Source organism: Phodopus roborovskii, unplaced genomic scaffold (genome assembly GCF_943737965.1).
Source record: "Phodopus roborovskii unplaced genomic scaffold, PHOROB, whole genome shotgun sequence".
In the NCBI taxonomy this organism is placed as follows: Eukaryota; Metazoa; Chordata; class Mammalia; order Rodentia; family Cricetidae; genus Phodopus; species Phodopus roborovskii.
The window spans coordinates 2573630-2591203 of record NW_026126511.1 but is presented as its reverse complement, the minus strand read 5'-3'; the positions used below and the strand labels follow the sequence as shown (position 1 = coordinate 2591203).

Sequence of the window (17574 nt, the reverse complement as noted above, 5' to 3'; positions counted from 1 at the left end):
GTGAACTCATATCACTGGGGTCAGGACCTCCAGGTTCTCCAAGGCTGGGAACCGGTATTCAAAGGCAATGACCTCAAGAGTAGAGTTTCCGACACCAGCACTGTGTTTTCCAGGGCAGATAATGCTTCCCTGTGGAGACTGAGTGCCCGCACTCTGGCTTCCACAGATGAAATGCCAGTGGCAGCACACTCTTCGTTTGTTACAACAAACAACTGTCTGTAGAGACTGTTGGACCTCTCCTCAGGGACACCACAACCCTCTGTTGGAAGTGTAGCTTCCTATAGCGGCAGCATGCGGGGCACTGTAGAGAGGCAGTGCAGATCAAGTCTGCGTTCTCCAGGGTACTAGAGTGATGGGTAACCCATAAGAACAGCTCCTCCGAGTTGTGGTATAAGTCAGGCGAGACGGTGAAACAGGAGGTCCTATTCCCTCTCACTCACCTGAGACATCGGCTCAAGAGTCGCATTCACTCCAGGAAGATACACAATCATATTATTGTTTCCTATATTCAAGGCCTTAATTTGGACTTGGCTTCCTCCAGGGAAGACTGGAAGAGTTTTCTGGAAAAAAGCAAAGGAAATCAACAGCGAGGACTTGTACGCATGGTCACGGTCAGCCTGGCTCTGGAGTCACTTCATGCTGCATCCAGGGAGACATGACAAACACATAAGCCTATGGTTTTACTGGTTACGGTTGGCATGGCAACGGGGCATTATTTAGGTGATCTTTTCATGTCCTCTAAAAAGGGTGAACCTTGGGGGCATTATAAAAGAAGCCAGCCACAAAAGGAGAAATGTGCCACGATTATGATCACATGATGCCCGGAGCAGAATCTAGAGACAGGCTGGGGGCCTTGGAGAGACAAATCAGGAAGTTAGCTCTGAGTGTCACAGAGATTTCATTTGGAAAGACGGATACTATTCGGAAGTATGTGTGGCGCGGGTTCAACAGTAAAGGGGACTGCGCTGAGCGACATGCTTAGAAATGGTTAAGACGGGAAAATTCATTTACGTATGTCCACTGCCATGAATTTTGTGCATATGTATGTGTGTGTGTGTGTGTGTGTGTGTGAGAGAGAGAGAGAGAGAGAGAGTCTCTTTAGTTTTATGGATCATGTAGTCCTTGCCTCAAGAACTAAAGTCTTATCTCCAGTAGGGAGCATTGGGCTGGTTTAGAAAAAGAGCATCCAACAGATATTAGGATCTGTTTAGGAGTTAGCCCTTAGCGGATATGTTAAAACCCAGAATGTGCTTTTCCATGAAGAGGACGGTATGTGTGTGTGTGTGTGTTTCTGAAGTGTCTGTCTGTGAATGAGTCCAGAACAATTCCATGAACTCGCCCCATTACAGAAACTGTACTACAGGGGGGAAGCTACTCACGCCACCTTTCCAACTAGTGAAGCCCGCCTGTCGGTTCCAGGACCTCCTGTGCCCCAACAGAACCCACGGTGTCCTGCTCAGCCTCCTGCTGCCCTTTACTCCAGCAATTCCAGCTGTGTGTGTACGGGGAGAGCCACCTGGTCTCCTCTAACCCTCCCAGCCCCACGGAAGGCAAACTCACATCAATTTCCACCTGCACAATGGCAGCTGCCACGAAGGCCATGGAAGCCAGGAACATCCCAACGGTCATCTTCTTCAGGGAGCTGGCAAGGACAAGAGGAAAGTGAACGCCAGCCGGTGTCACCCATCACACACACACACACACACACACACAGAGAGAGAGAGAGAGAGAGAGAGAGAGAGAGCCCCAAAAGAAAGCCCTGGCATCTCCCATACCAGCTGCTTCCCTGCAAAGACGCTGCACTGGAAGCCACTTCCGGGGTTGTCTATGTGAGTGTATGTACACACGCGTGTGAGGGCCGGAAGACGATGTCAGATCATCTGGGACTGCCTCGTGTGGGTACCCTGGCCTGTGTGCCTGAGGAGCAAGTGTTCTTAGATGCTGAGTCATCTCCGCCCCTTCCCTTCTCTTGTGATTCGTGGCCAGAACTAGTGGGGGCAAGCACATCCTTATTTGAATTATCACATTTAGTCTCTACAAATCCTGTGGTGACAATACTTCTGCCATGTATAGACATATAAGAGCCCTGATTGTCGGCTTTCTTCAGGCTCCCATTAAGAGCATTTTTTATTCATATTTAAGAGGATTTTTTAAAAAAAATATTGCAAATGAACATCTCCTTTCAAAGCTGTGTGTCTGTGTGTGTGTGTGTGTGTGTGTGTGTGGTATGCAAAGGAGCATGGGTGTGTACAAGCCCATGTGTGCACAAGAGGATGTCAGGTGTCTCCCAACCCTGCCCACCTTATTTTCACGAGGCAGGATATCTCAGTGGAATCTGTAGCTCACCATGTTTGGCTAAGCTGGCTAGCCAGCGAGCTCCAGGGATCTGCCTGTCTCTGCCTGGAGTTACGGGTGCACATTGACACGTCTGGCTTTTCACACAGTTCCTAGGGGCCTGAACCAAGATCTCCATGCTTGCACGGTAAGCACTCTTATCCAGTGAGAGATCCCCCAAACATCACTTAAACTGATTTCTTTAAAGCCTTCCCCATGCGCCTGGCCCGTGAGTGGCTTGCAGTGTTAGAGCCTACACGGGCTACAGAGTGAGTTTAAGGCTAGCCTTGTCTCAAAGCAGAAAGGAAAAAGAAGCTCGGGGTTCTATGTCAGTTTAAGAACACTTGTTTAGCATGTGTGAAATCGCCTTCGCTCAATCCCCAGTACTGCAAACATGGAATAAATAAACGCCTCATCCCCTCAGTCAATGTTCTCAACCTTCTAAACTCTGCCTCCTTTCATATGGCGGTGACCCCCAGCGAGAAAACTGTTCTTGTTGCTACCTCGTAACTGTAATATTGCTACTGTTATGCATCCTAATAAGAATAGCGGTGTTTTCTGACGGCCTTAGGTGACCCCTTGAAAGGGGTGTTTGACGCCCCTGCCCCGCAAAGATGTCATGACCACCTAGACTGAGAAAGGCTGGCCTGGGTGGACGCTTCTGGAAGCAGAGCATTTGCGAAACGCTGAACCCAATCAAGCAGCTACCTACGTGAAGTTGAGACCGCATTTTGCAATGAGAGGGTACACCACAGCGTCCATAATGGGGACCATGATGACAATCAGGATGGCGTTCACAGTCTGCAGAGGAAGCAAGTGGAGAGGGGCTGTCTGTCAGTGCTATGGAACCGGGCCTCGGAAAACGACCCTGGCATTTCCTCTCACCTGCATCTGGTCTGGCTGAATTTCGATAGCTCCCTAAAAAAAGAGGAGGCCAAACATGAGCAGGGGATAAAAAACGCCAGTAAAGGAAAGGAGCAAAGGATCAAGGGACTAAAGGGGGGAAGGCGTGGCCAGGGCAGGAGAGCCGCCAGCAAACTTACGATCTTCCCACTCATGGTTGTTGCTTGCAGGGTCCACCTGGAGCCCTGAGAAATGAGCACATTGATTGCGTCACGGGGGGGGGGGTGCGGCCTTTTAGAACGCGACGGTCCACCACCGAACCTTCTAAAGCAGGGATGAAAAACTATGGGACCTGAGGTTCTCATAACTATCCAGCTGGCCTCTCGGCTCCGTCACAACACTAGGCACACAGAGACGGGTTGTACGCTGAGCTCATCAAGGCACTGTGTGCTAGGAATGCTGCTGTCGATATGGAGAACGCTACAATTGTAAAGAACCATCTTTTGCAAGCTGGGGAGGGGATTTAAAAGCTTCCCAACAAAGACAGCGGTGGCCATACACCCGGGCAGCCTAACTGCAGTTCATCTGTTTCTTACAGGATGTGATGATTCTTATGGCTGATGAAACACTCAATGGACCAACACAAACCCATCAACTCCATGGCAGACTTTCACCGGTTGAGTTCTTAGTATGTACCAGTCACCGAGGATCCTGTACACAGGTCTAATTTGGGCCTCACGGCATAGGTGGGTGGTCAGGACAAAGTGTGCTCAGAAGGGTTCTGAGTTCTGAGCCCAAGACAGCCAGCTGTCAGGGATGTCTGTATTTCCCGTGCAAGTCTGAACCTAGTTAGACTCCCGCCCAACATGCAAGGTGGTTTCTTTGCCTTGCCAGGGTGCTCCGTATGTCTCCCTGTAGACAGGGAGACATGTGCATGCTCAAATGTTCCCCAGGGATCACCTTCCCTTCTGTTAGCCCTGTCCGTACACTGACACATAGTTGCTCACAGTCTCTCCAAGAAACAGCATCTCCTTGTTTGACCGGTGAGAACTGTGCCCTGGTTTTCTGACACGATCGCGTAGACCCCAGCGTGTGTCCTACATGAGGTCTCATGTCCTATCTATGTGCACATAGGAAGCATTAACTGGGCCCCCGGTTGTCCTCACAACAATAAAGGAGAACATGGAGGTGGGCGGGATGTGGGGCAGGGGCAGTTGGAAGGAGGTTACAGTGTATGGCTGTGATTGAAATACACTGTAGAAGTGTGTGACTATTTCAACGATTAAGTAGGAAGAACAAAGCCCCAAGTCTGGTCTGGCCAGGCACCTGCTGCAAGCAGGAGGACCTGGGTCCAGGCATTTACAACCCCATCTGCTACTTCTGGCTCACTGTTCCGTTTTTAAGTAGGAGATTCACATCACGCCCCTTTATGTGGAACATTCCACACATCTCTTCAGAGGCAATACCTTCCTGCTATACTGGGTCAGTAGAACAAACTGTGCCCTCAGTCCCGACTGGCTGCTTTGAGGAAATCTCCCCAGGGTTATTCTGTGTAAACGAACCTCATTTTCTTTGTTGGCTCACATCAGACACGTGGATGAACCCTTTTAGGATACGTCTTAACCAGTAAATGCAATATTACGCAATACTTAAGTCAGCAAAATACAAAAAAGAAACTGGAAGAGAACGTTTTTTGGGGGAGCCGCACATCGAGGATGACTAGCAGTACTTACTACCTACTAAAGTAAACAGGAGACATTACCTGCTGGTCAAACAAGGCCCAGAACATGGGCAGTGGAATATACAGGAACATGACCTTCACGACCATCTTAATTTGTGAGATAAGGCGCTCCTGCAGGGGGACAAACCAGACAGGGCTGGAGTCAACAGAGGCTGCCGCTCTGTTGCAAAGTCGGGATATTTGCAGCTGGGGGGGTGGTGCTATACAGTCCAAAGAACAGGGCTACTTTAGGAAGCCAGGGCATTCTGAACAAGTGAAGATGCAACTGTTGAGGAGGCCAGCCTCCAGGGCTGCCCACCTCAAGGTTACAACGACCCCAGCTCCTCTATTCAATGGAAGACTCCCTGAGTGAACTACTATGACACCACAGTTTTAAAGTCTTTTCAAAGAAGCCCTGTGTAGGCCGCTGTCTGTGAACCTGTGATGGTGGCCACACCCTTTTGGGGACTGAAGGGGAAAGAGGGAAGCTTGAGGCCTGGCTTCCCTTAGTGCGCTCTTTCTGGAGGGTCAGCGGGGCCGGTAGGAAGGGCAGGGAAATGCTCCCGTGGTTCTTTGTATTTTTCTGTGTCAGTGTTCCCCAATAAACACCCATTTATCATTTATCTTGGGTCTAGTGGAGTCATTACGTCCTCCTCGCCTCCAGCCGTTGCATGTCCTACTCGCCATTAAGTGTTAGGCAGACGTGGCTGAGGGCGTTGTCCATGTACCTAACACTCTGCATTCTGCCTGCTTCCCGGAGCCGCCAGGGACAGAAACGGTAACTTACGTCGTATTTCTCCTTAGCCCAGTCCAGCCAGTGTTCCCTCTTGGGAAATGCCTTACTTCGGTGCTTAAATCTGTTTTTGATGGCAAACTGAAGGAAGGAAGAAAAGCTAAATTTTAAGAGAGAATCAGCTATACCAGGAAAATGCATTTCAATGAATTCCTTCTAATGGACAAACATGAGCGAAAAGGCACGTTTTAACTAGCAGATACTAGCACAGCACATTTTCTGAAATGGGCAACAGGTTCCTTTCGTCTACAGTTTTCTAACCCAGATGCCTGTGTCGGGGTCTGTAGCCAGCCAGTGTTTTACCCCTCATCCTGCCTGGAAAAGCATGTTCAATAGAAACGTAACAACACGCTTGTGTTTAAGTTTTCTAACAGCAAATTAACAAGTAAAAACAAAATACATAAAAGTGACCCCCCCAGGAGGGAGGGGCGGTTTCTCTGTGAAGCCCTGGCTGTCCTGGAACTCGCTTTGTAGATCAGGCTGGCCTTGAACTCAGACATATGCCTGCCTCTGCCTCCTTCATGATCCTTCATGTCTCTGCTGGGATTAAAGGTGTGTGCTACCACCTCCTGGCTCTATTTGGTAGGCTCTTTAGAGGAAAAACAAACAAAAAATAAAAAATAAAAACCAATCCAAGTATCCTAAAAAAAAATCACCTTACAGGGGGAAAAAAAAAAAATCAAAACTCTGATGAATTTTTCTTCCTTTTAAAAGTTGAACTTTGACTTGAAGGAGCCGGGAGGCAGAGCAAAGTTCTGGAGTGATTTAATGGGGGCGGGGAGAGGAGAGAACACTTACACCGATGCACTTGGCCACTTTGCTCATGACGTTGCCTTGGGGCTGGAACTTCTTGTACATTGTACTGCCGAGGACAAACACAACTGCACGGTGCAGAAGAAGGGGGGGGGTGTCACTGTGGCGTTCGCCGGAGCTCCCTGTGGTCTGAGAGATGCTCATCTACCTGCATCGTCCCTTGACTGAAGCCATGGGATTGCACATAGAGTCATTTCCCTGTCACGCAGGTGAAGGACCTGCTTCTGATTACCACGACCACCCTGGACGTAGGAGCAGGATGCTTGTGCTGCGATATACAGACGCAGCAGCCTAACACCTTCTATCAATGCCCCCCCAAAGGAGACCAAGAAGCTTTTGCATGCCACAGGAATACATCATTCTACATAGGCAATAAATACAGTGCTAATATTCTTGGCTGCCATAGTGAAGGGGAATTTTCTTCCTACCCTTAGTATTCAGGAGAGAGGGATTAATCTGTTGAAAGGGTTACTTAATCATCAGTGGTGAAATCCCCACCCCGCCCCGCCCCCAGTAATCGTAAAGGAGTGGGGTTATAAATTAATTGCCCTCTGCAGCTGCTTCGATAAAAATGAGAGACACCCTTTCAGTGAGGCTATTATTCTTTTTGGAGCTTGTTAACTGTAGGCATCTTGTGAAAATGGCCCATAAAGACAGCATTCCTGCAGGAGAGCCTACATTAGGTTTCCCGATCACCCAATGCCACAATTTGGTAACTTCAGAGCATCAGAGGGTCACTCGCTTCCCCGTGTTAAGGCCGAGGCCTTGACAGCCATTTGCTCTCAGGGTCCCACTAGGTTCATAACTGTTGTATAGCTGCCCTTCACGGCCAACTGATTTGACGCTGATTCATGCTGATGCCCAATGCCCTGACAAACACGGGTGTTGAAGGTTCCCAGTAAGCTGAGCCAGCATTTCCCTTTGCCAGCTACTACTGTAACCTTTCTGCTTTTTCCCAACAAACTGAAGCCTAACTCAAGCACAGAAATTTCTGAAATAGCTGTGGAAGCCTGTGGTCTCAATTCCTTCATAGGAAGAGATGGAATCTTTTTCTTAAGAATGACTTATCCAGGCTAAATGAGAATTTAACTGAAGTGTCCTTTTCAATTCAGAACTGGGAGAAGCGTGCATGAGCCATGTAGAAGACTATGGCCATCTTTGAAGAATTATGGGATGGAAGAGATGTTAACTAAGGGTGCTCAGTTTTGACTGGGTTTGCCCTCCTGACCGCATCCTGTCTTTCTCTTAACGTCTTTGACCAGCCTTTTCCCAATCCATACTCCGCCTCCCAGGCTCGAAGCGAGCAAGCGGGCTGGTTCCAACTGCAGCCCTAAAAGCTTCCCACAAATGTGAGAAAAGGAGGTGAAAAGGGCGGTCCCGTTAGATACGGTGAGACCGGAAAACAAGACCCGGAGAAGGCGTGAAGAAGTCAGGGCTTGGGGGGACCACTGGCCAGGTCCTTCCTTCTCGCCATAACTTTGTACTCAGAACATCCCAGGTTGCCTCTTTATATTTCTTAAGGGGAAAAAAATGCTTTAAACTAGCACACATGTGTGGAATCTATATTCTATCTGTCTACCAACCCATCTTTCTATCATCTGCTTGTCTGTCTGTCTGCCTGCCTGTCCATTTGTACATCTGTCCATCCATCCATCTATCCATCCATCATCTATCTATCTGTCCGTCCATCCATCCATCTATCATCTGTCTATCTATCTACCTATCATGCATCCATTCATCCATCCATCCATCCATCTGTCCATCCATCCATCCGTCCATCTGTCCATCCACCCATCCGTCTGTCCGTCCGTCCGTCCGTCTGTCCATCCATCTATCATCTGTTTATCTATCTACCTATCATCCATCCATCCATCCACCCATCCGTCCATCCATCCATCCACCCATCCGTCCGTCCGTCCGTCCATCCATCCATCCACCCATCCGTCCGTCCGTCCGTCCATCTGTCCATTCACCCATCCGTCCGTCCGTCCATCTGTCCATCCATCTATCATCTGTTTATCTATCTACCTATCATCCATCCACCCATCCGTCCATCCATCCATCCATCCATCCATCCATCTGTCCATCCATCCATCCATCCATCTGTCCATCCACCCATCCGTCTGTCCGTCCATCTGTCCATCCATCTATCATCTGTTTATCTATCTACCTATCATCCATCCATCCATCCGTCCATCCATCCATCCACCCATCTGTCCGTCTGTCCGTCCATCTGTCCATCCGTCCACCCATCACCTACTTCCTGAAGTAGAGGGGGCTGCTTCTGGAGAGGAAGGGGAGCAGCGAGAACGGGGAAGGACTGGCATAGGTGAGGGGAAGTGAGCGTGAAAAAGACGCAATGCTGAGTTTACATGAGCATGTCACAAAGAAACGTCTGCGTGCTAGCTAAAAGTAATCTAAAGGGAAGCAACAGCCACTGATACATAAGAAACACTTGCGCAAATAAACATAACTGCCATGTGCGCACACATAGTCCTTGTAGCAGGAGAGGGCTCTGTAGAAACCCGTGGGGTGGTGCATAATGGGAACTTAGATCCTAGCAGAAGTAGTCAGTGGCCACGGAACCAGATCTCTCCACTCAAGCTGCAGTTTACACGCACTGGTGACAGTAGACGCTCTCAGACCTGGGCGAGCTCGGCTAGCAGACTCCATCACCTCCGCTTAAACACTTAGGTAGACCCAGATCTAGTGTTCAAGTCATCTGGTACCTCTTCTCCTAAGCCCTTTTAGATCTCATTTCCCTCGTGTGATACAGCCACCCCACTTTCTCCTCTCCTAAAAATGCAGGTCTTCACAATACTTTTTGTTACAACTTGGCACATGGACTTAAAAAGCTTAGATGTGATAATATGGAGCCTCCCCTGGGCCTGAGCTTGTGTCAAGTCAACAGATTTCTACTTACTTAGGGCGATAGCCATGAGAGCCGCCGGAACCCCAAAGGCCAGTGGGTAACAAGCCTGTTGACTGTGGATTCCACATTGTTGAACTGAGGAGAAATAATGATTAAAATGCATTGGGTTTTTTTCCTAATGTATATATCGTTCCCATTTCTAAAAAGACCTTCCCTGATTACATATCATTTTTGTTTAATATCCTGGACTTTCCTGTTTGCCTTAATGAACAAAATATCTCCACAGCTTGTTCGATGAACTTTCTTTTCAGAACTTTATAGTCATTTATTCTCTGTCTGTCTGTCTCTCTGTATGTGTATAAATACGCATCCAGAGGTCAAAGGACAGCTTGCAGGATTTTATTCTCTCCTTCAACCATGTGGGTCAAGGACTCACACTCAGGGTGTCAGGACTCACAGCCAGCACCTTAACCTGCTTAGTTACCTCTATGTCCCCTTGTCTTCTGTAAACGTGACCTGGGTCCTCTAACTGGGATATGTGGGACTCGGTGAATTAAGGTAAATGTACTACCATTCAATATTATGGCCTGTCAGTATGGCAGCTTGTGCCAGGTGAGCGAGGAAGAGCCAGAAAGTAACTATTTTTGGCTTTAGGGTCCATTTGGCTTTGGCCGTAACTCAACTCTGCCTTCATAGGGGAAGCAGTCAGACCTACATGATGGCTATACCCAGGTTCCTGGATGCGACTCATAGTCTGCCACCTCCGACTGATGGCAGACATGGGGCACCCTCAGTTGGGTAAGCAAAGGCATTAAGGCTTTGTAAAGGCAGCAGAGGACCCATGCAAACACTCTCAGAGCGATGCTGGCTCCTCCTGGAGGCCTGGGTCCCCCAGGAGTTAACTAGTGGGAAGTGATGGTTAGGGAAACGTTCCTGCTCAGGGTGTACACGCGGTTCCCATTCATGGCAAGCCGAAGGCCCCGCTCCTCAAGAACTGCCAATCAACTCCTTGTTTGAGGGGTTGTGGCTCCCCAGTTCTCCACTAACAAAGTGATAGGCACCTTCGACACATACTCAGTTGATTATGTGTGTGCAGTCACGATTTCACTCTGAGAAATCACTCTCGACACATTCTATAGTTACAACGTACATTGTACATTTTCCCAAAGAACCTGGAAGAGGAGGTAAGGGAGCATAATAAAGGTATAAAAGCAAATTAGGGCCGGGCTTAAGTTTCTTTCTGGTCCTCTTCAAACTATGACCCTAATTTCATAATTTAATCAGATTCAACCAAGAACACCGTGGCTTTGTTAGTCTGTCCATTCTGCTGGAAAACTTCACAAGCTCCCAGCGGAGCGTGAACAAATAAACACAAAGATCGGATCGCAGAGAGTTATTGATACTCACCTCGGGTGTTCTGGGGGTCTTTCTTTGTATATGCCCTTGGTTCTGTGAGGCAGGGCTTCACTGCAGAGCCTAGGGTAGCCTTGAACACACAGCTTCCTACTCTCACCTGCCAACTGCTTGGATTATAAGTGAATGCCTTTCCTCTCGCGCTTCTGAGTCTTTCTTTTGGAAGCCAGAGGACAACCCTTGTCCACTAAGTTCTTCCCAACTCACTGAAACTCCACAGGGGCGCAAAGGACAAAGGGCCGAAAGTCAACCACAGCCCTCTACGTGTCTTCGCACACATCGTGGTGGGCGCCATCTTTCCCCATGCAAAAGTAGGGAATCGATGGTGTGAGAAGGACGGCTTGAGCCTCCAGTGGTCCTAGAGAGGCTGGAGGCAGGTAAAGTGTGCAAGGAAGTTTACAGCTTGGATTTTGACAAACTTCCCAGCAAGGGTGGCAGCTTAGCCATTAGAGGAAAAGGGACAAGATAAACCCAACAAGACAAGGACTTAGCCTTTGCTTTGAGACAGGGTCTAACTCCCTGTGAGGACGGGGTTGGCCTCCAGCTCACAGGTCCCACCTGCTTCTGCCTCTCCAGTGTTGTGACTAAAGGTGTGCGCCACCATGCCTGGAAGACCTAGCCCCTTTACCTGACTTTCTCATCATTAAAAAGAGAAAACCCAAGTTCCTTCTAGACGGTTCTTACCCCTAAGTATGGGAGTGATGATCGTGGAGAGCAGGCTTCCAGCATTGATGGCCAAATAAAAGATGGAGAAGAACTGGTTTCTCTGTTTTTCCTGTCATGCAATGGACAGAGTTAGAGTCTGACAGTTTGGCTGGGAACCCTGGGAGGTGATGGGGCTCACAGGTGAGCTCAGTTCTGACTTGGTTCGGTTAGTTTTCTACTGGAGAAGAATGGATCAGAGATGGGACTCTGCCCAGGGATGCGATCACCAGGGGGCTGTCAGTCATTAACGGGGCTCCCGTACAGTTTGTGTTTCTTACCTGACCCTCTTCAAACTGATCGCCACCAAACGCAGACACACAGGGCTTTATTCCCCCTGTCCCAAAGGCTATCAGGACCAGGCCGATCATGGACAGCGCTCTGGGGAAAGGGGTGGTTTAAGGGCAAGGTGGCAGGCCCTCAGAGGAAGGAGCCTCCCCAGAAAGTCTCCCTACAAGGGGCAGGGGCAGCGGCAGTTGCAGAGGGATGCAGGAGCAGTCGCAGAGAGATGCAGCGGCAGTCGCAGAGGGATGCAGCAACAGTCACAGAGAGATGCAGCGGCAGTCGCAGAGGGATGCAGCGGCAGTCACCAGAGAGATGCAGGGGTAGTCGCAGAGGGATGCAGCAGCAGTCGCAGAGGGATGCAGCAGCAGTCACAGAGGGATGCAGCGGCAGTCACCAGAGAGATGCAGCGGCAGTCACCAGAGAGATGCAGCGGCAGTCACCAGAGAGATGCAGCGGCAGTCGCAGAGGGATGCAGCGGCAGTCGCAATCGCAAAGAAGGCGATGCACAGGAACGCGGGCTGAGCGTTGAGTGAAAACAACACCATGGACATCCCAGTCATCATCCCCGTCTACTCATTTATCACCCACGACACTGAAAATAGCTTGAAGTCTGAACAAAGATTTATATGTGGACTTCTGGCTAGCCTTATCATTTATAATAAAAGAAGGAGATGTTAGTTAAGGGGCCGAGGGCATAGCTCAGTGGAGGAGTGAATGTTTGGCATGCACAGTTTAGTGTTCAGCACACATTCAGGCACACACATCCCAGCTGAGCAAACCTAAGCCGTGTCTCAACCGAAATGGACTCATAATAGACATTTAATGGCATTGGAAACATGATCTAATTGCAAAGCAGAATATCTGGCTGGGCACTATGATCTTCTCCATCTGCCTGTGGTAGGAAAGGACGGGCAGAAACAAAACAAATGATGTATTATAATGACTAGGTCGTAAGACAAAGTGTAATGGCATGTGTATGAAAATGCCACCGCGAAGCTCATTACTTCATATGCTGACCTAAAAAATTATCTGAAAAGAGGAAACATACAGCATTTGTGACTTTAGAGCTTTGCTAGGAGTTAGGCACCATACATCTGGAGTTTTGTAAGAAATATCTTCTTGGCTGTTAATGTTGCTTAAACATTTAAAAATGAGATGGATTAGGCCTCTCTTTGATCTGGGGTTCTTCCTGTTAGCAACACTGGTTGGCCAGTGAGCAGCCCCCAGGGTCTGTCTGTCTCTGCTCCCCAAGAGTTGTTGTTACAGATGCATGCTGCCACACCCACTTTGGGGGGAAATGGGGATCTGAACTCAGGCTCTCAAGCTTGCATGGTAAGTACTTTACCTGCTGACCCATCTCTCCAGCCCCAGACCCCTCCATGCTTTGGAGAAGATCGTTTACCCTAGGTGACCCTGCTGTTGTGTGGGGAAGCTGGCGGAGACCTGGTAGTCTATGCTGCCCACGGTTTACACCGCCCCTTACCAACACCCATTTTTCTGGGCATCAGGACTGTCCTCTGGGTGCAGAGACTTTCCGTGGACATTATATCTAATAATTTAAATGTAAGCCATATTTACAACCCCTTTAAAAAGGTTTTGGAGTTCTACAAAGACTTTGGATTTGGAAAGAAAGTGTGGATATTTTAAAGAGGCTTTGAACTTTTATTATTATTATTATTATTATTTTTGAGACAAGATCTTACTATGTAGCAGTGGCTGTCTTGGAACTCGTTATGTAGGTCAGCTGGCTTTGAACTCAACAGAGCTCTCGCCTGCCTCTGCTGCTGAGATTAGAGGTGTGCACCACCAAGCCCGGGTAGAGACCGAACTCCTGAAGAGTTTTCATTTTTAAGGACTGCAGGAGTACTAAAATTGGGAATAGTTTCTATTGTATGTTCTTACTAATGTGTGATCTTGGGGATGAACAAAGAAGGGAACTTTGTGACTTAGCAGTGATGTGTTCGTTCACATGTGAAGTTCACGGGCTGCCGGCCGTGCTGGACGGTTTATGACAACTGGACACAAGCTGGGGGCATCAGAGAGGAGGGGGCCTCAACCGCGGCGAAGCCGCCACGAGACCGGGGCATAGGCAAGCACGTAGGGCCGTTTCCTAATCAGTGATCGATGTGTGTGACCCTAAGCAAGAGAATATCGACGCACACGTGTGATCCAGCCCTTGGGAGGCTGATGCTGGGTTACAAAACAGAAAGCAAGCAAGCAGGCCTTGTCAGTGTTGCCCTGAGCCAGACCGTGGGAAAAGAGAACAACCCCAGCGATCATAAACCTTGCCGTCAGGGGTTCGGAACAGATGGTCAGGACAATGTCTGTTCAGTTGAACTGCTCAGAAATGATCTATTACGATTGCAGGGAGAAAAGCGGATGGTGTCGAGGGCCAGGGCCTATGGGAGCCGCGTCCTTCTAGGGAAGACAAGGTGAGCATGAATGCCCTCCGTGTTCATACACACTCAAGTCAAAGTGAGCAGGCGTGAGGGGGTGGCGTCCTAAGGGCACAACTCTAAGCCCATTGAAACCGCCTTCTCTGTATTGCTGACAAGGGAGGCAAAAACCTGTCTGCTCTCTCTTGGGGACACTCAAGGAACAAGGCAGATCATCAGAGCATCTAATAAGCAAGAAGGGAGGGGGTAGGCAACAGCGGCTGCCGACTCACACATGCACAGGGAGGCTGTCGGGAGTGCCATCGTGGTCGTGGTCTGTGAGGTCATGAATTGAGCTCACCGCAATGACTGCTTGTCCAATAGTGTAGACGATGGATAACGAAATAATTGTCCTGTGTTCAGAAAGGCGAGAGAGTCCTGGGTAATTGCCCAGTAGCTGCCCCAACCCCCCCCCCCCACCCAACACCGCAAAACTTCATGGGATCCAGTCATGGATCCACCCGCTCTCAAAAGTGGGTAAAAAAAAAAACGCGGACTCTCAGGACGGATGGCACAGGAGCATCGGAGGGGGAAGCCCCACCTTGATTTCCCTCCACCCCCACCTCTGCTACCACAGAAATTAATATTTATAGCTTTGGACAATAAGACTCACTAATGCTGGCTGCGCTGGGTGGCCTTAGGGGTTAAAACAAGCAAGGAAACATGGTATCGGGAAAGGAATACAGGGTGGGGTAAGGGAGGGATTGGATGGGGTGAATTCAGGGTGAGCTTGATCAAAACAACACACTATATACATCTATGAAAATTTCAAACAATAAAAGAGAGAGTTCCTAGTCTTGTGCCTGATAGCAGTGGCTGGCCAGGAGCGGGCATGACTAAGTTGTTTCCCGTCCACAGAGCCGCATGAGCCTGCAAGCAAGACTTGAGCAGTCTCTGTTTTCCCAGCTCTGGAAGCTGAGTCTCACCTGCCACTGTTTCAGAATGATACTGTCGGGGTTGGGCATAAAGAAACAAAACAATGACAAACGTCACAACCTTCTTGAGTTCACAGCGCTAAGAGTTAGGAATATGATATTAAGCAGAAACAAGGACACTGACGTCCTACACGTTTCTTTTCCTTGAGTCTTCCCTCCCCTAGCCTATCGCTCCAAGTCACAAAGCTGACAACGAACGAACGTCTCTGCTTGTGCGGTGAAAAAGTCCCAACCACTCACTTGAACTTCCCCAGCCAGGAGTCTGCGATCAGGGCTCCGAGAATTGGAGTCAGGTAGCACAGGGCAGCAAAAGTATGGTAGATGGCGGTAGACAGGTCGTCGTCCCAGCCAATGAAGTTTCTGAAGTACAGGACCAGGAGTGCTTTTCCACAGGGGCAGACGGGAGAGAGGGAGCCAAGTTAGGGCTGGCTGAGGGGACACACGCTCTCACAGAATGGCAAGGTGAGCCCAAAACTTACCTCGCATCCCATAGTAGGAGAATCTTTCACAGAATTCATTGATCACGATGAAGAAGATGCTCAAGGGATACCCAAAGCAACTCTGGCGAAAAGGAAAATAGTATCCAGACATGCTCATCACCGGTCCACACTCACACACCAGCACTGGACAAAGATTCCCACACACTTAATAAGTTCTCAGCTCCATTCGGGCCCAGAATCTTGAATTTTGTGATTTTTTATAGCCCGTGTTAGTCATTCCCACATAGACACTGCCTTGAAATAAATCAGCTAGCATTTCGTAAGGCGGGGACACCATACAGACCTCGGGACCATCCCTCCTACCCTAACCACACTGTATATCAAGAGAATAAAGCACATTCGAGTAACAAAATATTGGATAATTTTCAGGATTAAGATACAGGTGATGACAAAGGATACTCACCCGTGACTTGGACATCCCTAAAAGAAAAAACAAAACACCAATGTTAAAATTGTGTCAGACACAGCTCCCCTGGCTTCTCTTAGCAACTAGCTTTGGCGTCCTCTGGGATCCCAGGCCAGGGCTCTCACGTCTGAGGAGGGTAGTGAACACTGACCTCCCCCGGGCGATGCGTGCGGCCACTCGGAGTGAGTACAAAGCTGCGCCCTAACCATTTCCTCCTCAGACACTTCAAAGGCTACCTCTGCCTAAAACCCACGCACTCTGAGGGTTAAACCCTTGGGGTGCAGCATGCCTTGGGGTGCCTAATTCAGAGTGAGGACTCAGCCACTCTTTCCTAACCATGCCTTCCTCCCAGCCCTTCTCCACGCAACAACCCCGTGATATCCAACTGTTGTTTGTTCACTGGGCGCGCTGCGTGTTCTCTCAAAGATCGTTAACACGGGAGACGGCCACCTGTTGCTGGGAGCCCTACCCCCTTTCCACTCACGTTTAGTACTGGTGTTGACATTCCCTTCACACATTCATGCTCTTGCCTCCCCTCTACACCGAGTCTCTATTGGAGGGCGCGCGTCACGCGTCATAACATCCCTACCTCTTTTACAGGACGTACTGTGGACACAGCTATTGTTAGAAGAACAAACTAGAAGACGGCGAACACAAAACAAAAGATGAGAATCCAAACCTAGCGTAGCTTTCCACCACCTAGATCTGAGGAGCGCCCTTTGGTCCCATGCCCTTTGAAACAGAGATCTCGGCTCCTCTGAATTCTGGAGTATCCTGCATCCTTGCCTCTGGCCCTCACAAAATCTTCTCTGCTCTCCATTCCTACATATTGCTCCTTACTTATCACTACCTGAAACCACCGTGTTCTTTTTTTGGGGGGGGAGGCACCCTCTTCCTGTTTCCCAGCCCCCACTGGTCTTGTCTTAGAGCCCAATGTCTCAGCAGTCTTGGTTGCCAGCTGGGCTGTTCCCCAGACTCTCCAGGGAGCTTGTGAGGACTGCTGGGCGGGGACTCAGAGCTGCTGACTCAGTAGGTCTGGCACACACATGCGACTGCATTTTCTATCCAGTCCCGGGCTGCACGCTTTGAAAACCACTGCGCCGAAGAATCCTAAGTAATCCGTCAGCCCCAGATGTGGCCCCCCGCGCCCGCCCGGCTGTGCAGCAAAGCGAACTCTCTGGAGACGGCTCTGCTGGAGTCCACACTTGTCATCGTGCCTTGTATTAAGACTCAGGGAGGATCTGGCTATCAAGAAAGGGCCAAGTTGCTGTGGATGCTTCAGCCCAGAGACCTCACGCTCTGAGAAGCACTCGTAAACTGTGGTAATCCTGTTGCCTGACAGATCTCCATATGTGAATGAAGATATCACTTCTCTGGCCCTGAGAACCAGGGGGACCAGCCCAGGTAGCAACCCAGAGCAGGTACCAAAGGCAGAAGCCGGGCTGGTCCTGATCGGCTACTGCCCTGTGCCTCAGTCTCTTGTTCCCGTTCACAACCGTTTCCCTCAGAACTGCCACCACCGT

The 17574-nt window shown here is 49.4% G+C and overlaps 1 protein-coding gene across 1 annotated transcript in view; it reads right to left on the bottom strand.

Moving 5' to 3' along the window:
• Slc15a1 (solute carrier family 15 member 1) overlaps positions 1–17574 on the bottom strand; it is a 42857-nt gene that overhangs the window by 13540 nt on the left and 11743 nt on the right. Inside the window, exons 2-16 of the mRNA XM_051195204.1 lie at positions 16049–16065; positions 15625–15706; positions 15386–15527; positions 14444–14563; positions 11772–11871; positions 11473–11563; positions 9427–9510; positions 6489–6571; positions 5685–5771; positions 4940–5029; positions 3378–3422; positions 3220–3252; positions 3047–3135; positions 1561–1642; positions 441–560 (exon numbers count right to left, since the gene is read on the bottom strand). Coding sequence (XP_051051161.1) covers positions 441–560; positions 1561–1642; positions 3047–3135; positions 3220–3252; positions 3378–3422; positions 4940–5029; positions 5685–5771; positions 6489–6571; positions 9427–9510; positions 11473–11563; positions 11772–11871; positions 14444–14563; positions 15386–15527; positions 15625–15706; positions 16049–16065 — 1265 coding nt within the window. The remainder of the gene's footprint in view (positions 1–440; positions 561–1560; positions 1643–3046; positions 3136–3219; positions 3253–3377; positions 3423–4939; positions 5030–5684; positions 5772–6488; positions 6572–9426; positions 9511–11472; positions 11564–11771; positions 11872–14443; positions 14564–15385; positions 15528–15624; positions 15707–16048; positions 16066–17574) is intronic.